The sequence below is a fragment of the Neovison vison genome, chromosome 9 (genome assembly GCF_020171115.1).
Source record: "Neovison vison isolate M4711 chromosome 9, ASM_NN_V1, whole genome shotgun sequence".
NCBI lineage: Eukaryota > Metazoa > Chordata > Mammalia > Carnivora > Mustelidae > Neogale > Neogale vison.
In genome coordinates, this window is record NC_058099.1 from 93,980,726 (window position 1) to 94,000,357 (window position 19,632).

Genomic DNA, 19,632 nt, shown 5'->3' on the forward strand with positions numbered 1-19,632 from the left:
CAAGAGCTGGGACCCTGCTCCTCAGTGCGCCCTCAGAGAAAGGCAGTCAACCCCTTCCGTCTCCCTGGTCTCAGGCCGCGCTCTGAGCTCACCCGGCCTGTGACTGAGCATTTCTGTCTCTGGCACACGGCCCATTTGGAGTCTCCAAATGCAGATTTCTGCAGCGCACTCCTGTGCTGCTCCTCCCAGAGAAAGAAGGAAGGAGACTCCCCGGATCCGCCACCTGTGGGGTCCCTGCTTGAAGAGCCGTGGCCCAACTGTGCCGCGGATCACGGTTTAAGGTAACCCCAAGCTGAGAGCCCACTCCTCAGCTCCTTCTCCACAGTGAGCTATCCTGCTCTGATACCTGGGGGCTCTGCCACACTCAGACACCCCTGGTCTCTCTGTGACCCTGTGGATCCTGAGACCACACTGTCCCCGTGAGGGCTCCATCCCTGCTTAGCCTCTGTAGTGACGTCCCTCAGCAGAGCAGACTCCTCTAAGAGTTCGGATTTTGTGCTTCGCTGCTCCACTGCTTCCCGGGAGCCGGCCCCTCCGCCTGTGGTTTATCTTCCCCCTTGTTTTGGATTCAATTCTCTGCACATCCTACCTTCCCGAGAGTGGTCAACGTTCTGTTCCTAGCATTGCTGCTCTTCTCTTCTCTCTCCTATTGAGTTTGTTGGTGTCGAGAATGGTTTGGTAACTATCGAGCTGAACTCCTGGTACCCGATGATATTTAGGTCTCCCATTCCACCATCTCGCTGACTTCTTTCATGTCGTGTGATATTCTAGCTCCGTCCGAGTTGCTGCAAATGGCTTCGCTCTTTTTATGGCTGTGTAATATTAGTGTGTGTGTGTATCACATCTTCTTTATCCATTCAAAAATTCTGCACCCTAGACCTCTTCTGTCTTAGCTTCATTCCAGCTCTGGTTGATCATTCTTATATTTATACAAGGTTAAGGCCGCCTTCACAACTCAAAACTTTCCTACCTAGTTACATCTTCACCCCATACTTCCTCTCCAGGTAATTAATCCCAGTGGTTTACGGTCTGCTGTGTGAAACAGTACAGATACACTTCAAACTTTTTCTTAATAGGTTTGTTCCTGATTACATATTTAGAACAGACAACTTGGAAAATATTTTTTCTTAAGAAAGGACCATTTGTAATTCTATCGCCCGGTATACATTTAGCATTTTGAGAATTTGCCTTCCACTTTTTTCTCTACCTATTTTCTTTGTAAGAGCACAGCACACTGTTTCGTAGCCCAATTTTTCTATTTTATGAACATTTTCCCATAGCAGGGAGTGCCTTTGGACAGCAGTATGTGTTAGCATTCAGTATTGAGTCCAGGAAACCGATCAGTCTTACTCTAAATACTCCCCCTGAGCATGTCTACCCCTGATTCACGGCAGACGTTTTTCAGACACAGGAGTCCTGCCCCAGCCTGGAGTTTGGATCTGTCAGCAGTGTGATGGGGGTCTGTGTCGCCTCACCCACGTCTGCTCTCCGTGTCAGTCTCTCCAGCGAGTCTGCCTTTTATTAATTTCACCTTCTCTAATTCCATACGGTTATTCCCCAGTTTGATAGCCCAGCATTTGATGACTTAGCTCTACCTAAGGGACCTCAGTGAGATCCTTCCTTCCTTTACCGCCACATCGCTAATCCGCTTTCACGGAGCTGCCCTCTCACCCCTCACGGTTTAGTTTCCCGGAGCTCTCCTGAGACGCGGTGTGTGAGCTTTCTGGGGCCACCGTCACAAACCAGCACAGATGTAGTGGATTAAACAACCCAAATTTACTACCTTACAAATCTGTAGGTCCCTGGGTGCTGTGGGTCCGTCTGGAGGCTGAAGGTGAGAACACTGTACTCACGCGGCCTCTCTCTGACCCTATTTTCGGCCTCTTCTTCCACTTTTTCTTGTTAAAACTGAGGGTGTAAGTGACCTGTTAGTTTCAGGTGTACGACATACTGGTTGTTGTATTTATTGTGAAATGATCACAGTAAATCTGAAGGAGAGGCATCACCACAAACAGTTACACGTGTTTTCTTTTGCCGGGATCCTAGATCTCCTTTCTTACCAACTATCGCAGTGTTACTAACTGTAGTTACCACGCGCTACCACAACCCACCAGACTTATGGATTTTCTACCTAGAAGTACCTTTTGACCCCCTTCACTCACCCTCCAGCCCCACCTCTGGCAAACAGCTTCAGTGTTTGGGTTCTTGGGAGGGTTTTTGTTTGTTTTATTTGTAAGAATTCACATTTAAGTAAGATCATACGGGTAATTCTCTTGCTCATTTCACTTAGTATAATGCCCTCTGGGTCCATCCACATTGCCACAAATGGCAGGATTTCATTATTTTTATGGCTGAACTACATTCCACCGCTCACCCAGACGCCCCGCCCCCGCCGCCATTTTCTTTATTCACAGTGAGCACTTGGCTGTTTTCAAATCCGGGCTGTAGGTAATGCTGCAGTGAACACGGGGGTTCACCCATCTTTTTAACTTAGCATTATTTTCTTCATGGACACACCCATACTTGGAATTGATGGGTAATATACTTTTTTTAAAATTTTTGAGGACCCTCTACACTGTTTTCCATGGTGGCTGCAGAGATTTACATCCCCACGGCGTTGTTCAAGGGCCCCCTCTTCTCCACATCCTGACCAGCGCTCTTGCTTCTGGTCTTCTCGATCCAGCCATTTTCCCAGGTGCGAGGTGAGGCCTCGTTGTGGATTTGATCTCCCATTTCCCTGATGATGAGAGATGTTGAGCACCTTTTTCTGTACTTATTGGCCATCTATATATGTCTTTGGGAAAGTGTCTGTCTAAATTCTTGGCCCCCCCCCTTTTTAAAAAGATTTTTATTTATTTGACAGAGATCACAAGTAGGCAGAGAGGAAGGGAAGCAGGGCCGACGTGGGACCCAATTTCAGGACACTGAGATTGTGACCTGAGCTAAAGGCAGAGGCTTTAACCCACTGAGTCACCCAGGCGCCCCCCACCTTGGCCCCTTTTTTTAATTGGATTGTTTTGCTGTTGAGTGTAGGAGACCTTTATAGACTGTGAGTATTAACTTCTTAACAGAGACGATTTGCAGGTTTTGTTTTCTTTTCCTCCCATTCGGTAGTTGCCTTTTCATTTTGTGGATGGTTTCCATTGTTGTGTAGAAGCTTTTTCATATCATATAGTCACACTTGTTTATTTTTGCTTTTGCTAGCAATAATTTTTCAGAGCAGATACCTAAGTCAAGACCAATGTCAAGGATCTCACTGCCCGTTTTCTTCTAGGAATTTTATGGTTTCGGATCATATGCCCAAGTCTTTAGTCCATGTTAAAATAATTCTTGTTATGTGTAAGTCAGTTTCATTTTTTTGCATGTGACTGTCCTGTTTTCCCAGTACCACTTACTGAAGAAACTGTCCCTTCACCATGGTATGTTCATGGCTCTGTTGTAAATTGATCATGTGTGTGCTTTACTTCTAGGCTCTCTATTCTGTTTCATTGATCTATATGTGTATTTTTAATGCAAGTACCATACTGTTTTGATTGCTGTAAGTTTGTAATATAGTTTGAAATAAGTGAATGTGGTACCTCCAGCTTTGTTCTGTCTCAAAATTGCTTTGGCTACTCTGGATCTTTTGTGGTTTCACACAGATTTTAGGGGATTTTTTTTTTTAAATTTCTGTGAAAAATCCCATTGGAATTTTGATAGATTGCATTGAACCTACAGGTTGCTCTGGGTAGTACGGACATATTAAAATGCTGTTTCTTCCAGTTGATAGCACTATTATTTTTTTTTCCATTTCTCTGGGTATGCTTCACTTTGTTTCATTTGATACCTGATAGTTTTTGTTGTACAGGTCTTTCACCTGCGTGGTTAAATTTATTCCTAGGTATTTTATTCTTTGGGAAGCAACTGTAAGTGGAACCGTTTTCTTAATTTTTCTTGTAGCTTGTTACTAGTATACAGAAAGATTGTGGTATACTGATTTTGTATCCTTCCACTGAATTCTTTGATTAGCTCTAACGTATTTTGAAGTCATTAAGGTGTTCTGTATCTAATAAGATCTACAAATAGTGGCAATTTTTCTTCATCCTTTCCAGCACAGGTGCCTTTTCTTTTTCTTGCCTAACTTCTCAGGGTAGGACTTCCAATACTGTGTTGGATGAAAGTGGCAAGAGTGGGCATCCTTGTTTTTGATCCCGATCTTAGAGGAAAGGCTTTCAGATTTTCTCCACCAAATGTATTATCAGCTGTGGGCCTGTCACATATGGCCATTAGTATGTTGAGGTAGTGTCCCTCTATATGTACTTTGTTGAGAGTTTCTGTCATAAATGGATGTTGAATTTTGTCCAATGATTTTTCTACATCTATTGAGATGATCCTGATTTTTATCCTTTCTTTATTTAGTTAATGTGTTGTATCATGTTGGTTGACTTACAGATTTAAACCATCCTTGCATGCCTGGAATAAATCCCTCTCCTTTTCCTTAAGATTTTTCCTTAAGATTTTATTTAAGTAATCTTTATATCCAACATGGGGTTCACACTTACAATCCCGAGATCAAGAGTCATATGCTCTACTGATTGAGCCAGCCAGTCACCCTGGAATGATGACTCATTTGATCATATTCTTCCTTTTTTTTTTTTTTAAGATTTTATTTATTTATCTGACAGGGAGAGATCACAAGTAGGCAGAGAGGCAGGCAGAGAGAGAAAAGCAGGCTCCCTGCTGAGTAGACCCGATGCGGGACTCCATCCCAGGACCCTGAGATCATGACCTGAGTGGAAGGCAGTGACTTAACCCACTGAGCCACCCAGGTGCCCCTGATTTGGTCTTCTTACACAATAATTGATCTGTTCATATTTTCTCTCTTTTTATGATTCAGTTTTGATAGGTTGTATATTCCTAAGAATTTATTTCTTCTAAGTTGTCCAATTTGTTGCCATATTAATTATTCATAGTAGGTTTATAAGCTCCTTTGTGTTTCAGTGGTATCAGTTGTAACTTCTGTTTCATTTCTGATTGTGTGGCCTTTTCTTCTTGGTGAGTATAGCCAAAGCTTTGTCAGTTTTGTTGGTTTTCAAAGAAACAGCTTTTAGTTTCACTGATCTTTTTCTTTTTACACTCTTGTTCCTTTATTTCTGCTCTGATCTTTATTATCTTATGCTTTTTACTAACTTTGGACTTGGTTTGTCCTTCTAGTCCCTTGAGGTATAAAAATGGGCTGTTTGAGATTTTTCTTCTTTCTCAGTGTAGCCTTTTAGAAGCGTCTTTGCAGTCTAAGTTTTGGTATGCTGTGTTTTCATTTTCATTTCATCAGTGTATTTTTTATTTCTCCTTTGATTTTTTTTTGTTGTTGTTGACACATAGGTTGTTCAATTGTTTAATCTCCACATTTTAATGTGCCAGTTTTCTTCTTCAAATTAGTTCCTGTTTTCATACATTGTGGTCAGAAAAGATGCTTTCTATTTCAGTCTTCTTAAGTTTATTCAGATTAGCTTTATGGCCTCATGTATGATTTATCCTGGAGATTGTTCCATGGGCACTTAAGAAAAATGTTTATTCTTTTGCTTTTGGATGAAATGGTCTATATGTATCTGTTAAGGCCCTCTGATCCAACATGTCACTTAAGACCTATGTTTCCATATTGCTTTTCTGTCTGGTTGATCTCTCCATTGATGCCATTGGATGTAGTAAAGTCATGTGATTTAAAATTGCTGTTTCTTTAGGTCCATTAATATTTGCTTGATGTATGTAGGTGTGCCTATGATGGGTTCAGTAATATTCACAGTGTTATATCCTCTTGGTGGATGGACCACCACATCATTATGTAATGCTCATGTTCTTATTCCAGTCTTCTTTATTTTCCCTGATAGAACTATAGCTACCCCAGCTTTGTTTGGGTTTTGATTTGTATGGTCTTTCTCCATCTCAATCACTCTTAGTCTGTGTTTCTTTAGATCTGAATTCTTTTGTAGGGAGCATACAGATGGATCTTTTTATTGAAGTATCATTGACATACTATATCCTCTTAGTTTTAGGTGTACATCATAGTGATTTGATATTTTCAAGTATTACAAACTAATCTAGTTACTATCTGAATCCATAAAAAGTTATTACAGTATTATTGGCTGTTTTCCCTATGCTGCCCATTATATGTCCAAGACTTTATCTTATAAATCAAGGTTTATGAAGTCCCTTTCATATCCCCTCCCTCTCTGGTAATCAATCATTTGTCTCCTGTATCTATCATCTATTTTGTCCATTTGTTTGCTTTCTTTTCTAGATTTCATACTTAAGTGAAATTACATGGTATTTGCCTTTCTCTGCCTGAGTTATTTCACTTAGCATAATATCCTCTCGATTTATCCATGTGGTAGCAAATGGCAAGATTTCATTCTTTTTTGTGGCTGAGTACTATTTCATTGTGTATATAGATCACATCTTTATCCATTCCTCTATTGGTAGATCATGGGTCACTTCCATACCTTGGCAGATAGATATGATAGATAGAATGCAGAAATGAACAGAAGGGTACATCTATCTCTTTGAATTCATGTTTTCCTTTTTCAGATAAATACCCAGAAGTGGCACTGCTGCATCATGTGTGTAGTACTATTTTTAATTTTTTCAAGAATCTCCATTCTGTTTTTGTTAGTGTCTGCACAAATATACATACCCACCAACAGGGCATGAGTGTTCCTTTTTCTTTCACATCCTCACCAATAGTTACTTCTCTTTTTAATTGCCAGTCTGATGGGTGTGAGGTGCTTTCTCATTGTGGTTTTGGTTTATATTTCCCTCTTGGTGAGTGATGTTGAGCCTCTTTTCATGTTGCTGTTGGCTGGCATCTTTGGGAAATCTCTATTCAAGTCTTCTGCCCATTTTTTCATTGGGTTTATCCGATATTAAATTTTGTGAATTCTTTACATATTTTGGATATTAACCCCTCAGTGGATGTATAATTTTAAAATATCATTAACATTCAGTAGGTTCTAGGGGCACCTGGGTGACTCAGTGGGTTAAAGCCTCTGCCTTCAGCTCCAGTCATGATATCAGGGTCCTCTGCCTGCCTCTCTGTCTACTTGTGATCTCTGCCTGTCAAATAAACAAATAAAATCTTAAAAAAAAACATTCAGTAGGTTCTTTTCATTTTGTTGATGGTTGCAGTGTACAAAAGTTTTTTAGTTTGACCTAGTCCCTTTTGTTTAGCTTTTGTTGCCCTTGCCTGAAGAAACTAGTACCAAAAAATACTGAAACTGACATCAGTGAGCTTACTGTATGTTTTCTTAGAGGACTTTTATGGTTTCAGGTCTCATATTTAACCTTTTTATTTTCTTTTGAATTTATTTTGTATTTGGTATAAGACAGTGGTCCTGTTTCACTTTTTTGCTTGTAGCTGTCCAGTCTACCCAGCATCATTTATTGAAGAGACTGTCTTTTCCCCATTTTATAGTCTTGCTTCTTTTGACTATATAAGCATAGGTTTATTTCTAAGTTCTCATCCTGTACCATTGATCTATGTGTCCGTTTTTGTGCCGGTACCATACCGTTTTCATTACTGTAGACTTGTAGTATAGTTTGAAATCAGGGCGCTTGCTACCTCTGGCTTTGTTCTTTCTCAAGATTGCTTTGGCTATATGATGTCCTTTGCGGTCCATACAAATTTTAGGACTTTTTGTTCTAGTTTTCTGGGAAAATGCCATTCATGTTCTTATGGGGATGGCATTGAATCTTTAGATTGCTGTGGACAGTATGGACATTTTAATAATACTAAGCTTTCTAATCCATGAGCATGGTATATCTTTCCATTATTTGTGTCAACTTCAGTTTCTCTCATCAATGTCTTAGAGTTTTCAGAGTACCGGTCTTCCATCTATGGTTAAATTCATCCCTAGGTATTCTTATATCTTTGGTGCAGTTGCAAGTAGGACTGTTTTCTAGATTTCTCTGAGCTCATTAGTCCTGTAAGGAAACAAAAGACTTCTGTGTTAATTTTGTAACCTGCTACTTGACCAAATTTATTTGTTCATTCTAATAGTGTTTTGGTGGAGTGTTTAGGTTTTGCTATATATAGCATCATGCCCTCTATCAATAGTGACAGTTTTATTTATTATTCTTCAATAACTGCTGTGGTTAGGACTTCCAATACTATGTTGAATAAAAGTGGCAAAAGTAGGCATCCTTGGCTTGTTGCTGATCTCAGGGGAAGAGCTCTCAGTTTTTCAATATTTGAATATGTTGTTACCTGTGGGTTTTTTTATATATGATCTTCATTATGTTGAGGTATGTTTCCTCTATACCTCCTTTAAGAATTTTATCATAAATGGCTGTTGAATTTTATTAGATGTGTTTTCAGCATCTACTGAGATACGTTCATCCTTCATTATGCTAATGTGGTATAGCACATTGTTTTGTGGATTTGAACCATCCTGCCTCCTTGAAATCCCACTTGACTGCTCTTGTGACTTTTTCATGCATTGTTGATTTCAGTTTGCTAACATTTTCTTCAGAACTTTTGCATCTGTTTCTTTCACATATATTGGCCTGTATTTTCTTTTCTTGTGCTGTGTCTGTATGGTATCAAGGTACTGCTGCCCTTGTTAAATGAATTTGAAAACATTCCTTCTTTAATTTTTGAAATAAATTGAGAAGGATGTGTTATAACTGTTCTTTAAGTGGTTGGTAGAATTTACCTGTGGAACTTTCTGGTCCTGGACTTTGTGGGGTTTTTAATTACTGATTCAATTCTATTACTTGGACTTGCTCTATTCAGATTTTCTACTTCTTCATAATGAAGCCTTGGAAGATAGTTTCTAGGAACTGATCCTTTTTTTTCTGTTTTCCAGTTTGTTGGCATATAGTTGTTTACAGTAGTTGCTTATGCTCCTTTGCATTTCTGATTTTATTTAAGCCCTCTTTTGATGAATCTGCCAGAGGTTTATCCATTTTGTTTATCATTTCAAATAATGAACTTTTAGTTACATTGATGCATTCTATTTTTTTTAAGCCACAATTTCACTAATTTCCCGACTTCTTTCCTTTCTTCCACTAACCTTGAGCTATATTTTTCTAGTTGCTTATTTATTTGGGATTCTTCTTGTTTCTTGTGGTAGGCTTGGGTTGCTATGAACTTCCATCTTAGAACTGCTTATGTTGCGTACACAGATTTTGAAACCTTGCATTTCTGATTTTCATTTGTGCAAGAGATTTTATTTCCTTTCTGATTTCTCTGTTGACTCACAGGTTTCTCAGAATGTTTAGAATCCACATCTTTGTGTTTTTTCCGTTTCCTTCTTGTGATTTCTAGTTTCATACTTTTGTAGTTAAAAATAAAAAGGTGCTTTCCATGATTCCATTCTTCTTAGATGTTTTGAGAAATGTTCTGTGGCCCAACATGTTATCATGTTGCATGTGCTCTTGAGAAGAATGTGCCTTCTCCCATTTTTGGATGGAATGTTCTCTAAACATGTGTTAACTTTGTGATCTCGTGTGTCAGGTAAGGCCATTAACTGGTGTAAACGAGATTATGAGATCCCCTACTTTTCTTGTGGTACTGTCCTTTTCTTCCTTTATATCCTTTAATATTTGCTTCATGTATTTAGGTGTTCCTATATTGGGTGCATGAATATTTATGAGTGTTTTGTCTCCTGGATTGACCTTTTTATCGTCATGTAGTGCCTTTCTTTTCCCCCTTGGTGTAGTCTTCGTTTAAGTCTGTTTGGTCTGATCTAGCTGTTGCTGCTCACAGTTTTGACTTGCTTAGAGTATTTTGTTTTCCATCCCTTCCCTCTCAGCCTGTGTGGCTGTAGAGCTGGAGAAAGTCTCTGGTAGGCAGCGGAGAGTTGGCTCTTGTTTCTGTTGATCCAGTCAGTCAACACATCTTTTGATTGCCCCCTTTAACCCATTTATGTTTAAATTAATTTTTTAAATTAATTTTTTATTAACATATAATGTATTATTTGTTTCAGGGATATAGGTTTGTGAATCATCAGTCTTACAAAATTCACAGCACTCACCATAGCACAAACCCTCCCCAATATCCATCACTCAGGCACCCCATACCTCCCATCCCCTTCCACTCTAGCAACCCTGGTTGTTTCCTGAGATTAAGAGTCTCTTAAGGTTTTTCTCCCTCCCTAGTCCCATCTTATTTCAGTTTTCCCTCCCTTACCCCTACGAACCCCTGCCTTGCCTCTCAAATTCCTCATATCAGGGAGATCATATAATAATTGTCTTTCTTTGATTTACTTATTTCACTTTGCACAATACCCTCTAGTTCCATCCATGTCATTGCAAATGGTAAACTTTCATTCCTTTTGCTGGCTGCATAGTATTCCATTTATACATATACCCCATCTTCTTTATCCATTCATCTGTTGATGGACATCTAGGTTCTTTCCATAGTTTGACTATTGTGGACATTGCTGCTATAAACATTTGAGTGCACGTGCCCCTTCGGATCACTATGTTTATATCTTTTTTTTTTTTTAAAGATTTTATTTATTTGACAGAGAGAGATCACAAGTAGGCAGAGAGGCAGGCAGAGAGAGAGAGGGAGCAGAGAGCCTGATGCGGGACTCGATCCCAGGACCTTGAGATCATGACCTGAGCCGAAGGCAGCGGCTTAACCCACTGAGCCACCCAGGCGCCCCACTATGTTTATATCTTTAGGGTAAATACCCAGTAGTGCAATTCCTGGGTTGTAGGGTAGTTCTATTTTCAACTTTTTGAGGAACCTCCATACGGTTTTCCAGAGTGGCTGCACCAGCTTGCATTCCCACCAACAATGTAGGAAGGTCCTCCTTTCTCTGCATCCTCACCAACATCTGTTGTTTCCTGACTTGTTAATTTTAGCCCTTGTAACTGGTGTGAAGTGGTATCTCACTGTGGCTTTGATTTGTACTTTCCTGATGCCGAGTGATGTGGAGCACTTTTTCATGTGTCTGTTGGCCATCTGGATGTCTTCTTTGCAGAAATGTCTGTTCATGTCCTCTGCCCATTTCTTGATTGGATTCTTTGTTCTTTGGGTGTTGAGTTTGATAAGTTCTTTCTAGATTTTGGATACTAGCCCTTTACCTGATACATCATTTGCAAATATCTTCTCCCATTCTGTCAGTTGTCTTTTGATTTTGTTGACTGTTTCCTTTACTGTGCAAAAGCTTTTGCTCTTGATGAAGTCCCAATAGTTCATTTTTGCCCTTGCTTCCCTTTCCTTTGGTGATGTTTCTAAGAAGAAGTTGCTGCGGCTGAAGTTGAAGAGGTTGCTGCCTGTGTTCTCCTCAGGGATTTTGATGGATTCCTGCCTCACATTGAGATCTTTCGTCCATTCTGAGTCTGTTTTTGTGTGTGGTGTAAGGAAATGGTCCAGTTTCATGCTTTTGCTTGTGGCTGTCCAATTTTCCCAACACCATTTGTTGAAGAGACTTTTTTTCCACTGGACGTGCAAGTGGAAACGTCCAAGATTAGTTGACCGTAGAGTTGAGGGTCTATTTCTGGGCTCTCTGTTCTGTTCCATTGATCAATGTGTCTGTTTTTGTGCCAGTACCATACTGTCTTGATGATGACAGCTCTGTAATGAGCCGGAAGTCTGGAATTTGGAGTCCAGAAAGGAAGCAGCAGAGGTCCTGGTTCAACTTTGGTTTTTTCAACCTTCCTCTGGCTATTCCGGGTCTTTTCTGGTTCCATATAAATTTTAGGATTACGTCTTTCATTTCTTTGAGAAAAGTTGGTGGTATTTTGATAGGGTTTGCATTAAATGTGTAGATTGCTTTAGGTAGCATAGACATTTTCACAATAGTTGTTCTTCCAATCCATGAGCATGGAACGTTTTTCCATTTCTTTGTGTCTTCCTCAGTTTCTTCCAGGAGTACTTTATAGTTTTCTGAGTACAGATGCTTCACCTCTTTGGTTAGATTTATTCCTAGGTATCTTATGGTTTGGGGTGCAGTTGTGGATGGAATTAACTCCTTAATTTCTCTTTCTTCTGTCTTGCTGTTGGAGTATAGAATGCAACTGATTTCTGTGCATTGATGTTATATCCTGAACACTTTACTGAATTCCTGTACAAGTTCTAGCAGATTTGGAGTGGAGTCTTTGGGTTTTCCACATGAAGTATCATATCATCTGCAAAGAGTGAGAGTTTGGCTGCTTCTTTGCTGATTAGGATGCTTTTTATTTCTTTTTGTTGTCTGATTGCGGAGGTTAGGACTTCTAGTACTATGTTGAATAGCAGTGGTGGTAACGGACATCCCTGCCGTGTTCCTGACCTTAGCGGAAAAGCTCTCAGTTTTTCTCCATTAAGAATGATATTTGCTGTGGGTTTTTCATAGACGGCTTTGATGATACTGAGGTATGTGCCCTCTATCCCTACACTGTGATGAGTTTTGATCCAGAAAGGATGCTGTACTTCGTCAGATGCTTTTTCAGCATCTATTGAGAGTGTCCTATGGTTCTTGTTCTCTTTTATCAATGTACTGCATCCCACTGATTGACAGATGCTGAACCAACCTGCAGCCTAAGAAATCTTGACAACTCTGTGCTGATTGCCATTTTGTTAATTGCTTTCTAGAGTTTTTGTGGTTCCTCTCTGCACCTTTCTTGTCTTACATCCCTTCATCTGTGGTTTCTTGACTCTGTTTAGTGGTCTCTGTAGTTCTCTTCATCTTCTGTGTATTGACTGTAGGCTTTCACTTTGTGTGGCCAGGGGATTTTTATAATACAGTCTACTTTAAGTTTATAATAGCTTAAGTTTTAACATATTCTAAAGTTCTACATTTTTAATCTCCCCTCTGCACCATTTAGGATTTTTTTAAAAGGTTTTATTTATTTGAGAGACAGAGCGAGAACACAAGTGGGGAGAGGGGCAGAGGGAGAAGCAGACTCCCTGCTGAGCAGGGTGCCTGATGTTGGACTCAATCCCAGGACTCTGGGATCCTGACCTGAGTCGAAGGCAGATGCTTAACTGACTGAGCCACCCAGGCACCTCTCCACATTTTATATTTTCAGCGTCACATTTAAATCCCCTTATCTTATGTATATACTTGTGTAGCTCAACTAATTACTGTAGTTATAGTTACTTGTGTCATTTTTATCTTTTAACCTTCCTACTAACTTAACTTACAAGTGATCAGTTTACTACATTTACTGTATATTTACCAGTGAGATTTATTATTTGCACCTTCTGTTTTTAGCCCAAAAAGTCCCTGTAACACTTCTTAAGAAGGCCTGCCTGGTGTCGATGAGCTTTACTTGGTGCTTGTCTGGAAAACATTTTTCTCTCTCCAGTTCTCAATAATAAACTTGCCAGGCTCAGTGTTCCTGGTGCCCCCCCCCCCCGTTTTTTTTTTCCCTTTGAGCCCTTTGCATGTATCTGCCACTCCCTTCTGTGGTAGAAAGTCTGCTGAAAACTTTGTTGCCACTCTGAGGGGGTTTCCATTGTATTTTTCATGCGCCCCCCTTGGGTTTCAGTCTGTCTTCTGTGGAACTCCCCTCATGGAGCTTCCACTTCCGGCACTACATGCTGGAGCTTCGTCCGTGACCTTCATTGGCGGCTGGTGGGTATTCTCCACCTCTTTGTGCAAGTTCTCACCGTGTTCATCCATCATCCATCATCAGTGAGCACTTTTATGGCCATTATGTATTTTCAATTCCTCTTCTGACAAAGTCCTCCAGAACATGACAGTAAAGGTCCCTAACTGAGGTTTCACCTTCCTCTTTCATTTGGAGCCCAGTCCTGATTCTGTTTTCCTTGACTCGGCGTTGGTTTTGATGTATTACATCATCATTTCTCTGACTCTTGACGGAGTAGCCTCTCAGTGGAGATGAAACTTCTTCACCCCAGCCTCCTGGCTGGCTTGTTCACCTTCGTGATGGTCCAGGCAGCCCATTTTTAGGGGTTCCCTGTTGTTAAGATTGTGCCACGGACCAGTCTCAAAGGGGAGGATCTCCGTGAGCATCATGGTTCAGGCCCTTCAATGCCAGACCCTCAGGCAGCGACCTGTCAGGAAGGTAACCCTACAGTATGCTGCTGGGTCACAAGCCGAAGCCTGCTGGCCCCCAGAGCCGGGCAACCTCGAGACGGCCCCTGGTTGGCAGTCACGGAAACCCAGGGTGCTAGAACGGTCTGAAAACTGCCCTTTGAGAGATACATTCTCATGTGTGGCAGATTAAGAGCTCAAAGATAACGCCCCCCCAAGGTCACAGGAAAGGGTTACTGTCTGTCCTTAGATGGATGTGTGTGTTTCATTAGAAGCTGTCCCTCAGACCGTCCCTGTGAAGGTAATCTGAGAGGTCTCTGTCACCGAAAGACCGGCATTCTTGGACTCCCGGCTTTCTTGTGCCCTGAGGGGGTGGTAGCTGCTAAAATTGGGGTACCAGAGGAGTGTACAAGCTTCTCGCCAGGAGGTAAACAGGTATGACGTAAACTGGTGGGAGGTAGGGGGAAAGTGCAAAGATCCCTCCATCCCTAGAGAGCACCCCAGCGGGCCTTCAAATGCGGGTCCACCTTCGGGGTGATGCTTAACAAAGGAGCACCCAGAAGTCTGGGTGATGCTCGGTCATTGCCTCTGTCCTGAGTCCTGGGACAAGAGACCCATTTCTCAGCTCCCGAAGCTTTGTGGGGTTCTTACACAGGCCAACCCATGGGTGGTCAAAGCTAGATGTTCCAGAGACTCCTGTCTCAGGTGCCAGTCTTAAAAGTTGGGGTGCACAGTGTGGGGGTCACACCCTTCCCTTCTTGGGGAGAGTCTCCAGGTTTTGATTTCCCTCCTGGTCTTGGATCACCATCCCAGGGGTGGGATTTACAGTGAGTGTCTCAGCCTCTCCTACCGGTTGGGTGGGTTTTCCTTACTTACCTGCCAGATGGCGGTCACTCAGGTCGTGCCTGGGTTTTCTCACCCGAGGAAATTGTTCTGCATGTGGCTGGGGATGGGGCGTGTCCTTGGGAGGTGAGGTCAGAATGTTCCTTTGCTCCCATCTTGAACCAGGACCTCTGCTGCTTCCTTTCTTACAACTCGGGGTTCACGTAGTCTGTCTGGGATTAACTCGCCTTCTCAAGGTCAGCTGATCAGCAGCCTTCCCCTTCGGCCGTGTCGTGTCACATTTGGGGGATGAAGACAGGGACATCTCCAAAGGGCCGTTTTGCTGCCGGCCAGCGTTGGTGATTAGCCCTTTTCATGGGTCTGACAGGGTGGGATCGTAAAGCCTCGGGACGCGGTGTACAGTGTCCCTCTGCTGGTCCAGTCTCTCACCTGCATGAGCCTGGCAGCCTGTCGGGTGGTTTTTTTTGGAAGTCCGTGTCCACGGACTCAGCCTGGTAGTTTAACAGCATCCCACACTCCAAGGTGTAATTATAAATGATCTACTTGGAGAGACATTTTCTTACCTTTTCTGCCCTTTTCCACCTTGCATGGATTTTTCTGTTCTCCAAATAGCAGGAAGTGCTCCTCCTGTAGATAGATACTGCATTTTTTCCTATTCATCAAGATTTTTTAAAGAGGCCTCTACAGCTTTATGCATTTCTAGGAATAGGTCGAATTTCTCATCCCCTGTCTTTTCTTCTTTTCCCCCCGTTTCTCCACCCAAACGGCAGGCCCCTGTCTTGTAAGTCACTCTGCAGCAGACACCGGGGGACAAGGGACCAAAGCCCGACAAGGAGTACTGCTTTGCGTACTCGAATTTGATGGTCTCTGTCACGTTTGGCGGGGACAGAGGGCACAGGCCGGCACTGCGGCTCAGAGCAGCTCTGATCTCAACTGTGTTGTCAGCCTCTGTCTCCACAGAAGATTTCACTTTTGTGAAGTGGGGGAACCCACCACAATATTTACCAGAGAAGTCCGAGAACCTCTCCTAAGTTTCCTTCTGGAGCTATGACTCCCTTCAGGGCAGGGTCCACTTCTAGGTGCCTTGAGACCCAACAAACATGAAATTCCAGTATGACTGGTTGGAAAGAGAGCCCCATATGATCCGGGACTTCCTCATCAAGTCCTAAAAATGGCATGCGGTGGTCACCTGTTCCAGAACAATGCGGCGGAACAGATTTTCCTTGTCCCTGGGCTTCCACGCCTACCTTCATGGCCTTGCACGATGATCTCTCCCCCGTGTCTGTATTCCTCAGAATAGCCCTGTGAAGGTGGATAGGGGTGCTGTCTTGCTGAAGGCTGATGAAACAGAACGCTTAGAAGTTGACCATATGGTTCTACTCACCATACCTCCCCCAAATTCTGCCAGATCTGCCAACAAAGAGGTTTACAGCAGCTTTGCTTATTACATGGGCAAAAAAAAAAAAAAGCTGGGAACTTGAGCAGCCATCACTAGATGACTGGTTAAATCATTCATAGTAGACCCTTGGAGGTAGACTATTTCCAAGCCTTGGAAAGAATTGGGCAAATAGATACTAACAGAAGTGCCCCCCGCCACGGGTGAGTATGAAGGTAAGGATGGGTAATTGGGGCGTCATCAAGCAAGTGAATGACTGTGCGCTGCCCTTGAATTCTTTATGTTCCCTAATTATGTAATTATAAACTGTAAATTGTTTGTTTCTGGAACTCATCCCCAGGAAGAGCAATCAGGAGGTACTAGAGGTGGGGGAAGGAAAGTGTTCACAACCATTTAACTTGCTGTTTTGTAGCTTTCTGTGTTGTTAATATTATTCAGCTCTGAATTTTCAAGTCAGCTGGAGTTATCTACGCAGTACCATTGGCCTTTAAAGAAAGAAAAGGCTTTATACTTACGCGTACTTTGTCCCAACAAAATTCTACTGAATAAACACCCCCAACCCTCTACCAGCAAGAAAGGCAGCTCTGCTTCCCCTGCTTAGGAAGCCCCTGTCCAACCCTTAAGCGACCGCAAAAAGGACCCCATGCTGCTGCCCTCGCTCCTGGAGCGTGTTCTGGCGAACAGGGCGCTGTGTCCTCCTGACCAAGCTGTGTGTGAGCAGAGCGGCTGCCAGGGTGACGGCGAACAGGCAGCCGTCGAGCGTTCCAGGCGCTCTGGGGACCTTGGCTTTGGGCTCTGCAGCCCGATGGTCTTTTCACTCCCTGCAGAAGGACTTGCCTGCGATTCCTCACGGCTCTTCCGTGTTTTGTCGTAGCCAAATCTGTTAAGGTGAAAATCAAGCTCAATAAGAAAGACGAGAAAGCCCGGGACAAAGGCAAAGGCAAGAAGAGGCCAAATCGGGGAAAAGCCAAGCCTGTTGTGAGTGATTTCGACAGTGACGAGGAGCAGGACGAAAATGTAAGTGCAGCCGGCTTTGGCTGAAGCCCAGAAGCCCTCTCCCTCCGTCCCTCCCGTCTAACCGCTTTTATCCAGAAAGGGAAAGGTAGAGACGCGGGGGAGATTTCATTCCTGAGGGCTGGGAGCCAAGCGGCATGATCTAGGACAGAGAATTTCAAGCTTTTGGTTAGTGCCTTTTTAACTGTCTCCAAAAATGAAAAACTACTCAGTCGAGTTTCTTCTTCTCCTTTCTTAACTTCCCACTGCTTACAAATACAGTTTTCTCGAAGGCTGCCTATTTTTAATCTTGGAAAAATTCAGGAGCAGGGATGGAAAGGCCCTGAAACACTTGCCTTCCCTTGTGATGTCATCTTCAACACTCGTGGGGGCCCCCAAGGAGCGCTGTTACTTGCAACGTGTCACAGAAGCCCGGGCCCCGGTTAGGTGTGTTTGGCTCTCTGCGAACAGCAGAGGTTGGATTCAGACCCAAACAGTGTGACCGGCGGGTCGGGGCACCGTCCCGGATGTGGGGGACACATGCCAGAGGCCTCCATTGTATTCCCTTTCCCGAGACCTCAGGTTCCTCATCAGCCCCCCCCCAACTTCAGCGCGCTGCCATTTGGGTCTGATGAAAAACATCTGCGAACGCTTCATGCTCCCCCCACCCAGCCTTCACCAAATGCATTTAAAATGCTGTGTTTTCTTTCAAAGACTTACCTGTGCGTTGACATCAAATGCATGGTCCTTTTGACCGCTGGTGAATTTTCTAAACCCAGTGCGCTAAAAATAACAGTTAATAGCCTTGACCTTCTCATGCCAAGGCAGAAGAAAACGAAACAGCGGTACAGATTGGGGGTGGTGCTTTGGGATTCGCAGCAGAAGCTCCCCTTTGGACCTTGGATTTCTCTCGGGTTCTGCCACCTTGCCCCAGAATGTGGAGATGCAAATGCCCCAAAAAGCCATTTCCGTTCGAGTTTGCCTCGGGAGGGTCTATTACACCTTTTTCTTACGTGTGATTTCATGCATTTTTATCATATTTTAATTTTTAGGAACAGTCAGAAGCAAGCGGGACGGATGATGAGTGATCAGTGTGGACCTTCCCCCGCCACCCCCCACCTCGGTAGAACTGAACTCCTTCCTCCCCTCCCTCATTTCTACCCAGTGAGTGCATTTGTCCTACGGGCACTGGGTTGTTTCTGTATCATCCTCGTCTATCAACTAGCTTTAGGATCGTGCCCGACAAACATATGATATCATGGTGTAAAAACACAACACGCACAGACACGCACATAGACACACACACACACACACACACAAAATTTGTAACATATTGTGACCAAATGGGCCTCAAAGATTCAAAGATTAAAACAGACAAAGCTTTTGATGGAAAATATGTGGGTGGATAGTATATTTCTATGGGTGGGTCTAATTTGGTAACGGTTTGACTGTGCCTGGTTTTACCACCTGTTCAAATGAAAAGGTTTTTTTTTTTTATTTTTTTGGCTTTTTTGTTGTTGTTGTTGTTATTTTGTAGAACTGATAACCAGAAGAAGCCATTAAAAGCCACTGGTTATTTTATTTTTCATCAGGCAATTTTCAAGGTTTTAATTTGTTCGGTATTTTTTTTTTTTACACTGTGGTACATATAAGCAACTTTACTAGGTGATAAATGTACAGTAGTTAGACTTCACCTGCATAGACATTTTTTCCACTTTATGCTCTACGATCTGAAAAAATGCTTTTTGAACTATATAAGATTTATGTCTACTGTAAACATTGCTTAATTTTTTCTTTGCTCTTGATTTAAAAAAAAAAGTTTTGTTGAAAACGCTATTGAATATTGCAATCTCTCTAGTGTATTGGATGGCTTCTTTTGTCCACCTGATCTCCTACGTTACCGATGTGTATCGTCTCCTTCTCCCTAAAGTGTACTTAATCTTTGCTTTCTTTGCACAATGTCTTTGGTTGCAAGTCATAAGCCTGAGGCAAATAAAATTCCAGTAATTTCCAAGAATGTGGTGTTGGTGCTTTCCTAATAAAGAATTTAGCTCAACCAACTGCCTCCTGTTTTTTGAGTTCTAGGGGGTTGAAACCCTTGCCTGAGTGAAGGTCTCCTGCGGAGGGCTAGGTAGGCTCTGGCCATGGACTGCTTGGTCAGGGGTGGGGAGAAAACAAAAAGGGGGAGAGAGCTCCTCTCCTGGAAAGAACTAGGCTTGTTGCAAAGGAGAAGGGTCCATCATCCCCACCACTAGGAGACATGTGGCCAGGGACCAAGCCATGCTAAACCCAGCTCAACCGTAATTAGGGCTTTAAAGTCTGATTCTAGCCAGCCCATCTGTATGGGAATATAGATTTATCCTGTGCTATAATATGGAACACATCTATAGTAATAGCTTTTGATTTGAAAGATTTCACGAGATCTCAAGG

The 19,632-nt window shown here is 42.6% G+C and overlaps 1 protein-coding gene across 5 annotated transcripts in view; it reads left to right on the forward strand.

Annotated features, from left to right (window-relative positions):
* Positions 1–19,258, forward strand: part of SMARCA2 (SWI/SNF related, matrix associated, actin dependent regulator of chromatin, subfamily a, member 2) — a 181,027-nt gene extending 161,769 nt beyond the window's left edge. For all 5 annotated transcript variants that reach the window (XM_044265960.1, XM_044265965.1, XM_044265964.1 and 2 more), the window contains 2 exons: positions 17,084–17,226; positions 18,255–19,258. In XM_044265960.1, the coding sequence (XP_044121895.1) occupies positions 17,084–17,226; positions 18,255–18,290 (179 nt within the window). In that variant the 3' untranslated portion in view covers positions 18,291–19,258. The remainder of the gene's footprint in view (positions 1–17,083; positions 17,227–18,254) is intronic.
* The last annotated feature ends 374 nt before the right edge of the window (positions 19,259–19,632 follow it).